The sequence below is a fragment of the Mus pahari genome, chromosome X, assembly GCF_900095145.1.
Source record: "Mus pahari chromosome X, PAHARI_EIJ_v1.1, whole genome shotgun sequence".
Classification (NCBI taxonomy): domain Eukaryota; kingdom Metazoa; phylum Chordata; class Mammalia; order Rodentia; family Muridae; genus Mus; species Mus pahari.
This window is the reverse complement of record NC_034613.1, coordinates 88,309,742-88,327,321: the sequence shown is the minus strand read 5'-3', so window position 1 is coordinate 88,327,321 and position 17,580 is coordinate 88,309,742. Positions and strand designations below refer to the sequence as shown.

General features: G+C 44.0%; 1 protein-coding gene across 1 annotated transcript in view; it reads left to right on the top strand.

Annotated features, from left to right (window-relative positions):
• Positions 1–10,609, top strand: part of Hdac8 (histone deacetylase 8) — a 211,086-nt gene extending 200,477 nt beyond the window's left edge. Inside the window, exon 11 of the mRNA XM_021187692.2 lies at positions 10,081–10,609. Coding sequence (XP_021043351.1) covers positions 10,081–10,103 — 23 coding nt within the window. The 3' untranslated portion in view covers positions 10,104–10,609. The remainder of the gene's footprint in view (positions 1–10,080) is intronic.
• Positions 10,610–17,580: the final 6,971 nt, after the last annotated feature.

Genomic DNA, 17,580 nt, shown 5'->3' with positions numbered 1-17,580 from the left:
ACACACACACACACACACACACACATCCCACAGTGCATGCGTGGAGTTCCAAGGACAACTTTGGGGAATCAGTTCTCTCTTCCCAACATGAATCCTGGAGATCAAAATCAGATTGCCTTGCTGGGCCATATCACCAGCTTCAAACTTTTGAATTTCACAGATGTTGTTGCTTATGATGAAACTGTTTAAAAATAAGTTTACATAAGAAAGGTTTCTGGGTGTAAGTATAGTCAAACTTTTAGAAGTATTGAAGTTTTTTCGGATGCACACCTGAAGTATTTATCAGTTTCATTTAATGGGTGAGGAAACCAATCAGGGGTTAATCGCTTTGTACAGGCCACATAAGGGGGAAGTGGGGGGCAGGGGTTGGGATTCCACCTGGGAAGGTAAGGATTCTACTTAGACTTAGAAGAGGAAGGACACAGACAGCTTTTTTTTTCTGCTTGGCGAAGCTGATTATTGCACAAAACAAATGAAAAAAATTTTTTCAAGAGCAGCCAGCAGCCTCAATATGTTAAAACATTCTGTGTTTGTTTTCCTAACTGTGCCTAAAGCAGTGGTACCTCACTTCCTTCAGCTCTGAGTGCGAAAATGACTGAGGGGCAAGAGGAAGGTAGGCAATTATTAGGGGAAATAAGGTAAGTCTCTCAGGGTTCTGGAATGTCTAACTGTTGGGCTACCCAGAGGCTCTTTAACCATCTGAGGTTAGGAGCTGTGTAGAGTCCAGCAGCAATACTGAGGGTCTTTGATTACAAAGTAAGCAGGTCCAATTCCTGGGCCACTCCACACGCACGCTTGCACACACACACACACACACACACACACACACATACACGCACACACATACGCACTCATCTCCACTTTACCTGGATGGTGACATTCCCACACCACAGTGACCAAAATGTCACAACCTTTTGAAAAAAGGAAAGCATCTTCACAGCTCCTCGTTTGCCCACATCCTTCTGCCTCTTTGTAGCTCCAAGCATTATTTTGGAGGGGGGATTTCATAAAGATTTCTAAATTGAGTTAGAATTTCAAGTCTATTGTGACATGCAAATTAGTCCTGCTTGCCTGTTGGCAGCAAAGCAGCTGAAGTGCCTAGAGACGGGCCATAAAATGAAAACATCAAAGTGATTAAATGTGCCCGAAGAGCATAATTGAGTGCATGAATAAGAGAAAATAAAACAAATTGATTTTCTCCAGTGCCAGAAAAACAGAATAATTGAGAACAAAATAATAGACTTTGAAGTAATCAAAGTGAGGAATGCACCATAGTGACACAGAAACAGCCAGTTGTGAGAGAGATTTATTGTGTTTCTGTTATCATTTTTACAACTTTAATTTCATTAGCTAATAAATACAAATCAATTGAAAAATCAGTCAACCAGAGAGGAAGCCGTCCCAAGCCAAGATTTTATTCACACCTCTAAGAGAGACGAAGGCGGTGATCCTTAATCCACTCTCTCACATGTGTGCGCATGCCCACATGTGAGCATACGCCACCACACATACACACACACACACACACACACACACGCATGCATGCACGCACGCACGCACGCTCGCTCACTGCAAGCAGAACAAGTTCTGGAAAGCCTCATTTGGAGGTGGTGACCAGCAGCTGCCTAATCTGCTGGTCACTTGCCACAAACAGTTCACTGATTCAGCCATCAAAGTGGTAACTTTTATACTCCACTAAGATCGCCATCAGAAAGAACTGCCTGAGCATAAGCATCCTGGTTTACAAAGGTGACATTTTCATGACACTGACCACATCTGTGATCTTGCCCTGGATCCTGTAACTTCATTCGGTGGTGACAAACACCTGCCACTCTTGCAGTACTGCTAGATAGTGTGTGGCTTGACCCATCCCCCCCCAAAAAAATAGTGACATTGAAATATAATCTAAAAAATGAGAGGACCAAGCAAGACTATGCCACCCCTTTGGCATCCAGTTTGGTGGCTATGATGCTAGGCAAGACCAAGGCAGGAAAGCTAGATTGGAGGGAGACTTGTCATGTTGAGTCTGACAGTAGAGCATCAGGGACAGCAAGCCATGCTGAGACCAGGTGCTGGAAGATCACAGAGTAAACATGAGACTGCTTGGAAACTATTTTTATGGCTCCTCCAAGAAAAGAATCCCTCCACCCCACTCCTCAGCTGTTCATAACTCAGTGGCCCTTCCCTCCAAGATCCACAGCATTGACTGATGGGACCTGAATTGAGGACTTTCCTTTAGAGGCCTTTGAGCTACTCGGGCAGTAGGTGGGACTTCCAGATGTTCGTGACATACCCTATCTTCAGGGCTCCATAGTTGTGACCATGCCTTTGGCTGCAGTAAAGGTTTTGGGACTGCTGGGCTTGTAAAACAGGGTGTACAGAAGGAGCTGGCAATGCTGAGACTGGCATGCTTGCTGGCTCCATGGGATGGCACAGATAAGAACTGTGCCTGCCAGACCATTTTGTTCCCTTGAATCTATCTTCTAGGAAGCACCAAGATGGTGAAGGTAGTCTCAGACCTTCTAGTGACACGCAAGGCCTAACTGAGCTATGCCTTGAAATGAGTAGTAGACATTACTATTTTGTACAAAACAACAAGAGTTTGTCTCCAGTTCAAGCTGAAGTTCTCCGCTTCCATCTCCCACTGGTGTTTGGGTGGAGCAAATCATTTTGAAACTCTAAAGCATTATACAGATGTAAAGCTGAATTATCCTCCCTGCCTCTGTTATTCCCATCATCCTAGGTTTCCCAGCACAGAATTTTTGTCTGAAAAAGCAATGTGGAGCAGGAACATTGACAAAAAGAACCTGAGAGCTGTGACTCCCAAATGCCTGGAGGTGGTCACCCAGCCCAAAAGATGGACAACTGCTGCAGCCCGCTCCACTGGCTGCCTGGCAAGCACGCAGCCCACTCTGTGATGTCACCTCTACACTTACTTATGCCCATCCCTCCACAAGGAGCCAGCAGATTTAGGCACAGGAGGGGAGAAAAAATGAATCATAGGCTATTTTAGAAATTGCTTCGATTCCATTTGAGCCTGCAGCGGTGCCTTGCAAGCTGAGCAGAGCACCCTAAGTCACGGGGTAATGTGTTTTAAGTGCTGATAGCCTGGAAGTGCCAGAAGCCTGCGGGGATTAATCCACAACCCCAGGTTCTAATTCAGGTGAGAGGAAGATAAATGGTAATTGATGGCTCTTCAGAATTGTCATTGAAAGGCTTTTTGAAGACAGAAAAGATTGACATTCTGAAGCAAGCAATACAGTTGGCAATCGCCAGCTAAAAATTAAATCAGCCATCTATGTCAGCAACATGCCCAAGGCTGGATAGAATTCCTTTGGACTGAGCCAGGTGTAGTGGCTCTCATCCCAGCACTCAGGAGGCTGAGACAAGAAGATTACGAAAACTCAAGGCCAGTCTCAAAACTCAGTGTAGACCAGGGCATCTTGGGCTCCAGAGAGATGACTCAGCAGTAATAAATAAGTTTCTTTTAATTTTAAAAGAAAGAACTGTTGGACTGCCACTACCCCCCAGTTAAAAGGGGGACCCTCACAGCTCTCAGCTACTAGAGTGCTCATTCTAGACTATGCAAGCTCCCTTCTTGTCCCCCAAATCCCAGCTACCTCAGACCTCCCTGCCCTTCATCCCGACTTCTGGCCACAAAAACCGTGTGGCTGTCTTTATACTTAGCACTATATCCCTGATGCCTGCAACATTTTCCCCTTCAAGATGTCCCATTCTATGAGGTAGCCCAGCTGTGTGGATGTCCTATCCACATGTGTTGTCTTACACATGTCTTCCTTGCTGCACCAAGAGCTTCTAAAAGGTAACAAATGGGCCTTATTCCTCTCTCTGAGACCCTGAAATTGAGCACAGAGCAGCAGACCACAGCAGCCTGAGGGAGCCCTGTGGGTAAGGGTAGGAGATTCCCAATGGCTGCAGAAAAGAAACCATCTATGTGATGATTTCTTACTGGTGCATTGTACTCCTCTATAGGAGGGATGAGTGCCAAAACAGGGTTTTTTGATTTTATTTTATTTTTTTTTTTTGGTAATCGTCTTTTAAATGTATGTCCAAGATGTAATAGTTACCACAAGTCTGTTTCTCTGGTTTTACTTTTGTTGCCGCTTTAGAATAGATAACACCACAATAGCTATTAAAGTTTTAAAAGTGAATGGAGCTACTGAAAAATTCTAGATGGCTATTGGTAGAGAGGTTAAGTGGAGAGCTGGATGCTGCCTTCGGGGCATCCCAGCATGGGGGAGGGCTGAAGCAGGAGGAGCACAAGTTTGACCCTGCCTCAAAGTAAAAGAGGTGTTAAGTAGCTAGAGCCTGCATTCCTGAAGGGATAGCTCATCTGGCAGGAGTTGGAGAACCAATCCTAAATTCACTTTTCTGTTTCTCTGAGGAGCCATCCAATGTCCAGGGCTTCCAGGGTCACTTTGACATTCCTCCAACCCGCTAGGATACTGCCTTCAGAACGCAGTCATTGCGGGGGGGAGGGGGAGAGCAGAAAAGGGTAAGGAGTGTGAATACAGTCACAGTACATTACATTCCCATGTGAACGTCTCCCAATGAAGCTCGGAGGAATGGGACATACCTTTCCTGCCAGCACTGGGAGGCAGAAACAGGTGGGTCTCTGGGACTTCAGGACCAGCCTGATCTACATAGTGAGTTCCATGGCTACAAAGTAAAAGGCCCTGTCCCCCCACCCCCACCCCTAAAGAGGTGTTGCAATGAAACCCATTCTTTTGTACAGTTAATATGTACTAATTTAAAATGGTGAGGACTAAAATCTCATTTGATGCCCAGGCCAAAGTCCTGATTCTCCGTTTATTGACATGTATTAGCTTGCCTCAAGGAATGGCCAAGTTACCGCTCCTGGGCTGAGCAAGTAAGCACTCTCAGTCAGCTGCCCTGAGCAAGTATTGGTTCCTTTAGTGACTGGGTCTTGAGCCCCTGTTGTGTGCCAGGCTCTGTAAAGGATGCTGATGACAGAGCAGTAAGAATGATGGACATAGCTTTCACCTTCACAGAGCCCATGAGGAGAGACAGGCTAGCAGGAAGTAAAGAAGCCCTGATGCTTCTAGTGTGGTGAGTGCATCAATGAAAGTACAAAAGGACAACAGGGCAGAAAAGTGACTGGGGTAGCTATTTAACTTGGGTGTTCCTAAGGCCTCTGAGTTTGAAGCCTGTAGACCCGAGGTGACAGAAGTGATGAAATGAGTCAAAAATTAGACTATCCAAGGACAGAGTCATCCAGGGAAGACTGAATGGCAAGTCTGTAGTAAGGGGACACCTCACAAGGGAGAAGAGACTCATGTTCAAACCACACAAAGAAGTCCATGTGGCTAGAAATAAGGGAACAGGCCAGAGGCAAGAATTCAGAGATTCGATTCTAGGTCTGAGTAGATCCTCTGATGATAGGAGGGGTGAGGTCTGCCTGGCCTGAGCACTAACAACATGCCCTGCCTGGTACGTAGTTGAGTATAAGGAACCAGGAAAGATTCAAGGAGCCAGCTTCCAAGTTATGAGAGTCTCGCATGCAAAAGTCGTAGTGATTCTGTTTTTGGTTTTTTGTTTTTTGGTTTTTTGGTTTTTGTTTTTGTTTTTGTTTTTCGAGACAGGGTTTCTCTGTATAGCCCTGGCTGTCCTGGAACTCAGTCTGTAGACCAGGCTGGCCTCAAACTCAGAAATCCGCCTGCCTCTGCCTCCCGAGTGCTGGGATTAAAGGTGTGTGCCACCACGCCCTGCTGAGTCATAGTGATTCTGAGACATGACAGTGACAGTAGTGAGTGGGGAGGAGGAGCATGGATCTGTCCTCCGTTTTAGAAATAGAATCCATGGGACTTGAGAGTGGATTAAAGAGGAAGATTGTAAATAGAGGAAGAAGTAAGCACCCCTGTTCAGCACCGTGACAGAAAGACAAAAGGACCAGGGGTCTGTTTTATATCCTAAGTGCTCACACCTCATTGAGTGGCAGGGATGCAGAACAGTCCCCCTTCTGAGAAAGCTCTTTTCAACAACGCAAGTCTATATATATTAAAAGACTAAATAATCATAAAAGAAAAGTCTCAGACTGGAGGAATATGTACACTCTATGAAGAATTAGCTCAACAATAAGAAAATAAAGAACCCAACTTGGGAATGCCAAAAGATGAGAAAAGAGCTCATGAAAGATACACAGATGGCAAGAAATTGTATGGATAACTGTTCAACATTGTATGCCACAAAGAACCCAGGCTTCCTGAGTCATGGTTCAGAAGGTCTTATATATCAGAAATAAAGTCTTGGCACAATTAGTTACCCAAACCAGAATGTTGAGAAGAAAATGGAGTGTCCTGTGTGTAAACTAGAAATTATAAAGAGGCCACAAGGTGTACTTTTGCTTCCAAAAATGATTAGCCTATTCATATTCTTTAAACTTTTCAGTCTTGCACATTTAACACTGGAAACTTTGCATTCAAATTTTTTTTTTTTACTTCATTTGGGAAATGAAAAATGTAGACACATGCAGGGCCTATATGCCTGCCTAGTGGTGAATGGTTAGATCCATTTGGCAAATGTGCAACTTGTTTGCCACAAACTCTATACACTTACTCTAGTCAAACATGGCTTTCCATTCACACTATTTTAGGTGTCTTTACTTTTAGAGTAGTTGAATAAAAAGGAAACCTTGAGAAATGGTCTAGTTGTCCTGGAACCCACTATGTAGACCAGGCTGGCCTCAAATGGGGAGGTCTGTCTGCTCTGACCCCCAAGTGTTGATGTGAAAGGTATGCACCAGCACAACCAGTGGGAAGCTATTTATTATACTGGTCATGGTTCAAGGTGGTAAAATGATAAACAGGAGCTCCATGCTTTGCCCTAGTTGGATTTTGCTCACATGGATTCTCGGGTTCTCTTGGCATTTATATTGGCCCCTCTGGCCTGAGGCTAACCACAAGATGTCTCTAAGTTCTGTTTGCTCCTTTCTCTTGCACTGTCTCCCAAGCCTCAGACTGTGTTGGCCTTTAGAATTTTCTCAGGCTACCACCCACTGCTAGAAAAGCTGGACATCAGGAAAGAAACAATGGGCATGATTTAAGCTTACATGTTTATGGTTACCCAGACCCAACCTTGCTCATCATCAACTATTGGTAGAAGTTATTCTTGTTGTTTTACTTAATTGTGAACCCAGCACCCACCTTTCCTCTCTGTGGTCATATGTTGCTAAATCATAGTGCCACAGAGTCTTATTCTTACACATATTCATTTCTTCCTCAAGCAGTGGCCATGCTTACAAATGATCCTTGCTTCAGGACATCAGCCTGTGGGCTGCCCTCAGCAGGGATCCCATGGACAGGGCCTGTCTAGGAGAAAGCTTGAGGCTCTACTTCCAGATGGTAGGGGATACTGAAATTTCTTGGCTCAGGAAAGAGTGTGACCAGAGTTGGCAGTGACCAAGAAGCAGTCCTACAAGCAAAAGCCTCAGTGAAGAGGCTAAGGCAGTGACCCAAGTAAGAGATGTGATAAAGGTTAAGACAGTGCCAAGAGAAAGATAACTGAACATAGAGACATCTTGAAGTTAAATTCGGGAACCCATAAGAAATAAAGGGGCATGAACCAAGGCATGAAGAATCAGGCAGGGGCCAAGAAACATTTTGTGTTTGTTTCAAACACCAAAACCACGATCCAAAATAGATGAAAAAAAAAAAACCTGCTAAATTTGGCCCCATCAAGATTAACTTTTGCTTTGCAAAAGATGTGTTAGTAGATTGAAGAGATAACAAATGTACTGAGATAAAATATTTGTAAGTCATATACCCAACAACAGATTTGTATCTAAAACATACAAAGAGCTCTCCAAACTCAACAGCAGAAAAAAAATACAAATTAAAAAAATGGGCATAAGACATAAAAAAAAGAATATATAGATAGCAAATGTAGCACATAAAAGATGTTTACCATCATTAGCTATTAGGTCAAAGTAAGATCACAGCAAGGCATCATGATGCATCCACCAGAATCGGCAAGCGGAGCACTGGCAAGGATGTGGGGAAACCAACTTCCTACTGCAGCCCTGGTAAGAGCAGAAATGCCACAGAGACTCTGGAAAACACTTCAGCAGTTTCTTATAAAAACTAAATGTATACTGCGTTCACAGAAAACCCAGCATGTGTATGTTCAAAGCAGCTTTCTTCATAATAACCAAAAGCTCAGTTGTCCTTTAGTGGGTAATAGTTAGATAGACCATGCCACATGCACGGGTATTTCTTGCATACAGCAACTTGGGTAGGTTGTTTTACATTTATTAATGTATATTAATTGTATAAAACAATGTGTTCCACTGGCATTTTCATACATGTGTATCATATACACTGATCATATTCATCCTTATCACCATCTCTCTCTACCCTTTAGATATATCTTAAAAGCAGAACACTGAATGAAAATGCCAGTCGCAAATGTTTACATACCATAATAGTCCATGTATATAACATTCTGGATGTGAAACTGTTTTAGAGATGAAAAACAGTAATAGTTGTCAGATCCTAGAGTAGGTGAAGGGGGAGGGGTGAGAGTGATTAGATTTTCACAATTGGAATAAAGATTACATGAATCTACACTTGTGACAAAATTGTATAGAGCTGGATACTTATTAACACACAAGTACATGTCAGACTCGTGCAATACAAATAATATCTGTGAATGATACCAATGTCAACTTCCGAGTTTTGATATGAACACCAGTCATACAAAATGCTAATTGGAAAAACCTGCTGAAGGCCACCAGGGCCCACACTAACCTGGGTTGTGTTGTTGCTGTCATTTGCAACTTCCTTTGGCTCCACCCTGTGCGACTCCATTTATATAGCATTCCTGAAAAGACACCACTGTAGTGACAAACAACAGCTAAGGAGCTGCCAGGCAAGCCAGAGGATACAACCACTAAAGGTTTGGGGAATTAGGAAACTTCTCTGTCATGAGTGTGTTTATGTGTGTGTGTGTGTGTGTGTGTGTGTGTGTGTGTGTGTGTGTGTGTGTGTGTGTGTGGTCTGTGCATAAAAGAAAGTTGGTTTTATTATAGATTAATTTTAGAGTTACAAAAGCAGGACTTAATTATAGAATACTTTCCTAGCATTCACAAGGATCAAGATTTAATTCCCAGCACCAAAATCTAAATAAGATTTTCTTTTAATTTAAAATAGAATAGTAACTGCACTGTTCTGATCACCTCCTCCTTTCCTGCTTCTTCCACTCATCCATCAAGCTACATCTACTGTATACCTGCTAGTGTACAGTATACAGTATACTGCTGTATACCTGCTAGTGGGAGGCTCCGTGCGAGATGTTGGAACTTAAAGTACAACAGTATTCTTCCTGCTCTAGAGGCCAGTCAGGCAATGGAACTTAGACTCATGTTTCAACCCAAGGAAATGGAGCAGAGAGAAAATTGACACGGGACCAGGTGAGGGAACTGATTCCTTTTAAAGCCTGGTCCTGTGCAGTGCTTTCCCAACAGAACTCTGGGGTCCCTTACTCCATACTACACAGGTTCCCACAAGAGAAAGTGCCAGAAGGGCTGTACCCTGCTAAGGGGGACAGAAAGGTTGGGGGTTAAAGGAAGATTTGATGCAGCTAACTGTGAACTCTAAAAAGTGTTACCTGAATGTGCACATCAGAATATATATAATGAGTGTGTGTGTGTGTGTGTGTGTGTGTGTGTGTGTGTGTGTGTGTGCACGCGAGCATGTGTCTAAAAACCATTTGTTTTGTTTATAACTCTTGACTGGTGGTGGCATTGGGATCAGCTGTATGGTTGGTTCTTCTGGCTTGGCCTGGACCCACCCAGTATCAGCAGTCCACTGCCCTGGTGGTGAAAAAAACTTGCTAACTTGCATAATACGTTCTAGGATAACAGGAATATCTAGGCCCTTTGTCCCTCATCATTTAGGGCTTATCCCCATAAAAAGGGTCACCACATTCTCATTCTCAGCCCCAAAATGTAAATGCTTATTTCCTTCTTCACAGCCCTATTGAGCTATATGTAACTCATACATGTTACCTGAATCTGAATTGTGTTTTCTCTCCTGTTTGCAGGGAATCTGAAGCATGTGGTCTAGTTGACAAAAAGAGATCAGGTTTCCAGAGCTGGGCAGCAGTGCCTATAATGAAGACAGTGTGTTGATGCAAGCGGTTTGTGGAATTTGTGACTGCAGGGGAAATTTGGAAGAAATTACTTCCTGAAAATTTCCAAGGGGCACCAAGTGGCAGCTGGCCTCCTGGGGTGAGGAGCCGGGCACCCCGGAGCCAGGCCCAGGGGGAAGAGGAAGATAGCCAATGTTTAAAGTGTTTATTTTAAAACACAAATGCAGTTTTTAATGGTTCAAAATTATTTTTAAGCAAGTTGGGGGGAAGAATTTTATCTTCATAAGGGGGACGAGTCAGGAGCTGCAGAAGAGTGGGGTTGGGTAGAGGGGGGTCAGCAGATGGGCAGGTTTGGACCTCAGGGCCATTTAGATAGAGACCCATGGGGGAGGGGGATCAGCAGACTGGGAGGTAAGGAGGAGTCTACCACTTTGGTTTTAGTACAATGCACTCCAGTTGTTCTTAATAAAAGTTTTGAAAATGTAGCTCGTCCCACCGCTCTGTTACTGCTAACGACAGCACACACAGTTCTGAACGTTTCCTGCCACCAAAGGTCAAAAATGTCCCTCTTGTTCCCATACTCTGCCCTGGCCAGCCTGGGACTCTCACCTTAAATTTTGGACCCTCCTGAGGAACTAGCGTATCCCCAGCCCAGATGACAAGCTCTGTCCTGCGCTGGAGTCTGTCCATGAAAAAGAACGTACGGAGTTACAGGATCTGCATCCATGAAAAGGGGCCTGCTACATTCTGAAGAGCCGCTTGCTCTGTCAAGGACTCATGGGTTGGAAGGCCTTCAGAGGGCATTTGCATGGGAAAACGGGACACTTGCAGCTCAGGTGTAGACAGTTGATGCACATGACAGTTGGCTGGTGTGATGGGGAAAGATGGCGAACTAGGGGGAAGACGACCATTTGGTGGGATTTTAGAACCTGATTGACCAAATGTTTATTAAGTTCTTTCAAACACTGTGACAAGTCTAAGAGACACAAGCGCAGCCCAGTCCTGGCCTGGGGCAAGGGGAATAAAAAAAGCAAATATATGCACAAAGCTGGGGATCTCTGAATTGCAAGCTTTGCCCAACAGGCCCTCAGCAGCATCTGGAGGGATGGCTAACCTGAAGTTCCCCCAGGCAAGCAAGAGCATTCCACAGAAGGGAGTGAGAAAGCCTTGAGTCTGTCCTGAGCTGGGAATAGCCATGCTTTTATTAAACAGTGAGAGTGTCTGGTGGACTAGAAGTACCAGTCGCTTCAAATGTCCACTATTCTAATTATACACTATAGGCTTAAGGCACTTTGGCTTGTGCTGAAAAGGAGGGGGATTTCAAAGAATTGGAGAGTGGGGAACGGCTGGCTGAAGGGGCAGGTGTCAAGGTTTGCCCTCTCGAAGGTTTTCTTATCCTACTTGAGTTTCCCAATCCAGTCCTTTCCAGCTACCCCCAGGGTCCCTATGAAGGCCTCGTCCTGAGAGGCAGCCACCTGGTAAGAACAATGGCTATCTAGTGCCCTGTGGCCCTTTAGGTGGGAATTGCCCTGGTCAAGGATATCCCCCCTGTGCGGAGAGAGTAGCAGAAGGGGCAGGGAATACCTGCAAAAGGTTGTCTTTTGCCATGGGACCCGTTCTCCTGGTCAAGAGGGCACTGCCTGAGAACTACCTCTGCCTCAGTTCTGGCCCAACAGGATCCATAAAAGTTACTGAGCTGATGACCTTGGGCCAAGCCTCAGAGGACACCAGTGCAGGGGCCTCCAGACTGTCATTCACTGCATTCCTATAGGCTACGCTGGCCTGGAGTGCAGTTCAGTGGCAGGGTACTTGCTCAGCCTGCACACAGCCCTGGAGTCTGTCCCTTAGCACTTCAAAAATAGAGGGACAAGAGAGGATAAGGGAGAGGGAAGAAGAAAAAGAAAAGATAGGCAACAGTGGGGGGAAAAAAGAGCAACAGGTAAAGGCAGGGATAACTTCTTAAAAATGTACTGAGTAAAATTGAAATACCCAAAGGCAGAGCCAGCATCTACAAACCCAACACAGCAGGTTAAGAACAGCTCTGTCCTGAGTTATAAAGGCAGTAAGAGCCACAAGGAAACAGAAGCTGAGATGGACCAAACAGAAGCTGAGATGGACTTCAGTGGACCAGGAAATCAGAAGATGCTTTCTTTTGCTTTGGGAGCTTTTTTTTTCCCCAGTTTTCACAATGGAAAAATAGGCTGGGGTTTGGGTTATATGGCTATATGGCTCAGTGTGCAATGCCTGTCTGTCTGCCTGTCTGCCTACATTCATGAGGCCCTAGGCTCTACTCTTAGTCCCACAAATAAAAGTGGTAAGCTAAAAATGAGTTGCTTGGTTGAACAACAATAATTAAACTCAGTCACCAAAAAAAGAAAAAGGAAGGAAGGAAGGAAGGAAGGAAGGAAGGAAGGAAGGAAGGAAGGAAGGAAGGAAGGAAGGAAGGAAGGAAAGAGAAAGAAAGAAATGAAAGAAAGAAAGAAAGAAAGAAAGAAAGAAAGAAAGAAAGAAAGAAAGAAAGAAAGAAAGAAAGAAAGAGAAAGAAAACCGTGGTTAGGAGAAGGGGTTCAGCTGGAGGAGATGGGGAGTAAAAGTATAATGGGGTGACTGTGACCAAAATGCATTGTGTATGTGTGTGGAATTGTCAGAATAAATTCTGGAGACTGTAAATGGTTTTTTCTCTCTCCTCTGCGATAAACATCGGAGGCAGTTGGAGCCTCCCACTGTGCAGACCTGTGCTCAGCCTCAGGGCTGTTCTTACTGCCCAGGAGGTTCTGAGCAGAGCCCCAGGAGAAATGGGCTCCAGGGCAAGGGAAGTGGATACTGATGTGAGCTTGCCTTCCCTTCCACCTACCCACTGTCGTACTAAGTTCAAGCCCAGTGACTCTGATGACAACCATGAGGCAAACATCAGAATGCACCCCTTTTTATAAGTCATTTCGACTTAAAGTGTGCCATTATCTTTTCTGCTGGATAGGTATTATCATACCCACTTTAGAGATGAGTAAACTGAGTCTACAAACTGAAGTAACTCGCCCAGGGGTGAGTAGGAGAAAACAACCCTAGCTAGAACTGCAAACTCCCTTACTTTTTCCATAGCCCCACACTAGTGCCACTAGAATATTTTTTTAATTTATTCATTAATCTTTTTTACAGTCCAGACTTTATCCCCACTCCCAGTCCACCCTCAGACTGTTCACATCCCACACCTCCCCACCCGGCCCCAGTCTCCAAGAGGATGTCCCCACCTCACCCTACCAGATCTCCACATTCCCTGGGAGCCTCAAGTATCTCCCTGGTTAGGTGTATCTTTTCTGACGAGTCCAGACCCGGCAGTCCTCTACTGCATATGTGTTGTGGGCCTCATATCAGCTGGTGTATGCTGCCGGGTTGGTGGCTCAGTGTCTGAGAGATCCTGGGGTCCAGGTTAGAATGTCCTTTAAACTGTGTGACTTTGGAATAAAAGATTTTCTTACTTACAAAGTCCAAGCTGAATCAAGCCACACACTACTCCTAGGCCCTCACCCTACAATGAACAGACAAATTAGTCATGTGAGTTTCCTCACATGGAAAGTGAGGCAAATGCTTTCTGTACTTCATGGGCTCTTGCGAGGGGCTACTGACTTATCAAAGATGGGGGCATCTGAAAAGAGCCTTAAAAACTGTGTGATGGCACATGCCTATAATCATAGTACTCAAGAGGTAGAAGCAGGGGTCCAAGGCCAGCCTAGGCTACATGACAACCTGTCTCCAAGAAAAAGCCTAAATATTGTGCATATAAGAGTATGCACCAGGACCAGAGAGAATATAGGAAAACTTTAGGCTGTGTCTATTACTTGAGGGTTAAGAAAAATAGCCATCTTAAAAAGAATATATGTATGTGAAACCCTGGAATCAATCCTCATCACTAAAGACTCTCTCTGTGTGTGTGTGTGTGTGTGTGTGTGTGTATTGGATATACATGTATTTGCATAAAACATCTTTGAAAAAATACATAAGAAACTGGGACACTTCAGTTGCCTCCAGGCAGCGAAACCAGGTGGCAAATGGCTGGGGAAATGAGGGAGACTCACACTGTTTCTTTTTGTACCTTCTGATTTTTTAACCATGAGGATGTATTACCTAGTCCCTGAAAAAGTAAATAAATAAAATTTAAAAATAAGGAGAAAGCCAACGGAAAATTCCCAAGCCGGTTTACCTTTGGGTAGAGTGGTTGTACCTCCACTGCATTCATTGTGAGCTGTCACAGAGAGCGCAGTATATTTCCAATTCTATATTTAAAAGACTCTCAGGCAGAAGGATTTCTTTATTAGCAAATGAAATATTGTCAACCAACAGAAAAGGGGAGACAGAAGAAGAGGAAGATGAGGAAAATGGAGGAAAAAGGAATGGAAGCAGCTATCAGGCCAGACCTCTTTCCAGAAAGTTCCTATAGTCATTCCCCTGCTGCATTTACCAGGGGCAGGTCCTAAAACCCAGGCTCAGGGCTGGGACCACAGCTGCCCAGTAGAGCCTTGGCAAGCAATACAACCACTTTCACCTCATGCTGCCTAAATCTGAGCCTCTGGCACTCAATTGCTCTGGGACCTTGTCCAAGTAAGCCAGTCTCTCTAAGCCTCACTGTTATCATCTATCAAGTATGCTCCCTGGTCCTCTTTCCAGGGAGAGAGCTGCTGTGAGGGACACACACACTAAATGAAATATCAATGAAAAACCCAGGTATGTGCCTATAGTCCCACTTACTGAAGAGACTGAAGCAGGAGAGTCACTTGAGCTTGGGAATTCCAGCCAGTCTAGACAATACCACAAGCATGTGTTGACAGCATGCTTGCCAAGCATTGTGAGGCCCTGGGTTCAGTCCCCAGCACCACATAAACCACATATAATAGTCCTGTGGTCCCAGCAGGAATTCAAAGTCATCTTTGGGGATATAGTGAGTTTGAGGCCAGTGTGAAGTAGAGACTCTATCTCAAAAAGAAAAAAAGAAGTAAAAAAAATGAGAATGGGGAAGAAAAAAGAAACAGAAAGGAGAGGAAAGAAGGAAGGAAGGAAGGAAGGAAGGAAGGAAGGAAGGAAGGAAGGAAGGAAGGAAGGAAGGAAGGAAGGAAGGAAGGGTCACAAACTTCTAACTACAGTAAGTCTCATCGGCTACAGATACAAGTGTTCACATGTGAAATAATACATCTGGAGTTCAACTTTGGAGGGGAAAATGTGCACGGAGGAAAATGGATGGAACAAAATATGAACAATGTTGATCATGACTGAAGTTGGTTGGATTGTACTATACACTCTACTTTTTTAATTTTAACAATGATAACAACAACAACAAACCCTGGGATGTGAGACCAGAGAGAGGCCATAGCAGGGTGAGGTGCTGGGCACAGCGACACATGTCTGTAACCCAACAAAGGAAGCCAGAGACAGGAGGCTCCTAGAGATTCACAGACTAGCAAGCATTATCAAAATGGCAAGCTTTTGGCTCAGGAGAAAACCCAACTCAAAAAGAAAAATAGAGAAGTGGCAGAGGGAAGACATTCCAGCACCAGCCTCAAGCCGCCATGTGCAGATATGCGCGCACACACACACACACCACACAACAAGAAATACATACCACCGCCGGGCGTGGTGGCGCACGCCTTTAATCCCAGCACTCGGGAAGTAGAGGCAGGCGGATTTCTGAGTTCGAGGCCAGCCTGGTCTACAGAGTTAGTTCCAGGACAGTCGGGGCTACACAGAGAAACCCTGTCTTGAAAAACAAAACAAAAAAAAACAAAACAAAACAAAAAAAGAAATACATACCACCACATTTGTTACTGAATTTAGCAGATTATTGAGAGTTTTAAAGCAAAGTAAGTCTCTCCAGAGAGCCAATGCAATCCTTAGCAAAAATATACATTGGAGGCAAAACAGCCTTAATCTTAGTGACTTTTCTGTTGCTGAGATAAGGTAGCTGACAAAAGAGATAGAAGGGAGGATGGGTTGATTTTGGCTCACAGTTCAAGATTGGCTCATCATTTTGGGAAAATCACAGTAGCAGGAGTTTGAGACAGCTGGTCACATTACATGCTCAGAGATCTATATCCCAAGTGGCTCTAAATCTCAAGTTGACAATTGAGATTAACCATCACAATCCTTTTCAAAAATTGTGCTGGAAAAGCTAGATATTTAAATGTAGAAGGTTGAAACCACATCCCCGTCTCTCATTCAAAATCAACTCAAAATGGGTCAATGACCAAAATAGAAGACCTAAAACTTAAAATCCAATAGAGAAAACACTTCAAGATATGGTGGTCATACGCAAGGACATTTCTGATTCCAGTTACTCAGGAAATAAGATGGACAACTGAGAAATAGGACCTCCTGAAATTAAAAAGCTTCTGCACAGCAAAGGAAATAATCAAGTGAAGAGAGAACATGCAGAATGAGAGAGAAATCCTTGCTAGCTGTACATCCAACAGAAGATTAATGTCTACACTATACAAGGAACACAAAGAATTAAACAACAAGAAATCAAACAATGCAATCAATAAATAGGCTAATGAAATGAGCAAAACAGTTCTGGAAAGATCATGACCAGGGCTGAGAAGATGGCGCAGAGGCGAGAGCATACACTACACAAGCATGAGGATCTGACTTTGAATCCCTAGACCCACAAATCAAATCGAACATACTAGCACTCAGCCGTTATCTCACGGGGACAGTAGGCTCCTGAAGCTTAAAGGCCAGCTAGCCTGGTGTAAACAGTGCCAGACAACAAAAGGGTCCCTGTCTCAAGTAAAGTGAAAAGTGATTGCCTCACAATCACTGTCACACAAGGTTGGTGGTCATCTGACTTCTAACATGCACACACATGAACACACATATAGTCATACACACATATCAAACTTGGGGGATGACTTTTTGAGACAAGATCTCAAGCCCTGGCTGTCATGGAACTCACTCTGTTGACCAGGGTGGCATCAAACTCACAGAGATCCACCTGCCTCTGCCTCCCAAGTGCTGGGATTAAAGGTGTGTGCCACCACCTCTAGGTGCAAAACATTTTTTAAAGTAAGTACAAATGTCCAATAAACATGAAAAAATGTTCACTATCACTAGCCATCAGAGAAATGCAAGTTAAAACTTTTCATCAAGAAAACAAGCAACAAGTATAGGTGAAGGTTCAGACAAAAATCGATCTTTATACACTGCTAGTGGGGATGTAATTAGTGTAGTCACTGTGGAAGTCAGTATGGAGGTTCCTCAAAAAAGTTTAAAAAACATCTACTATGTGATTCATCTATACTACTCCTGGGTATTTACCTAGAGGACTCCAAGTCAACATATCACAGAGATTCTTGCACAACAATTTATAATAGCTAACCTATAGAATCAAGGCCAATGTTCATCAACAGAGAAACAGATAAAGAAAATATAGTTTCTATACATGACAGTACTTTCTCAGCTGTAAAG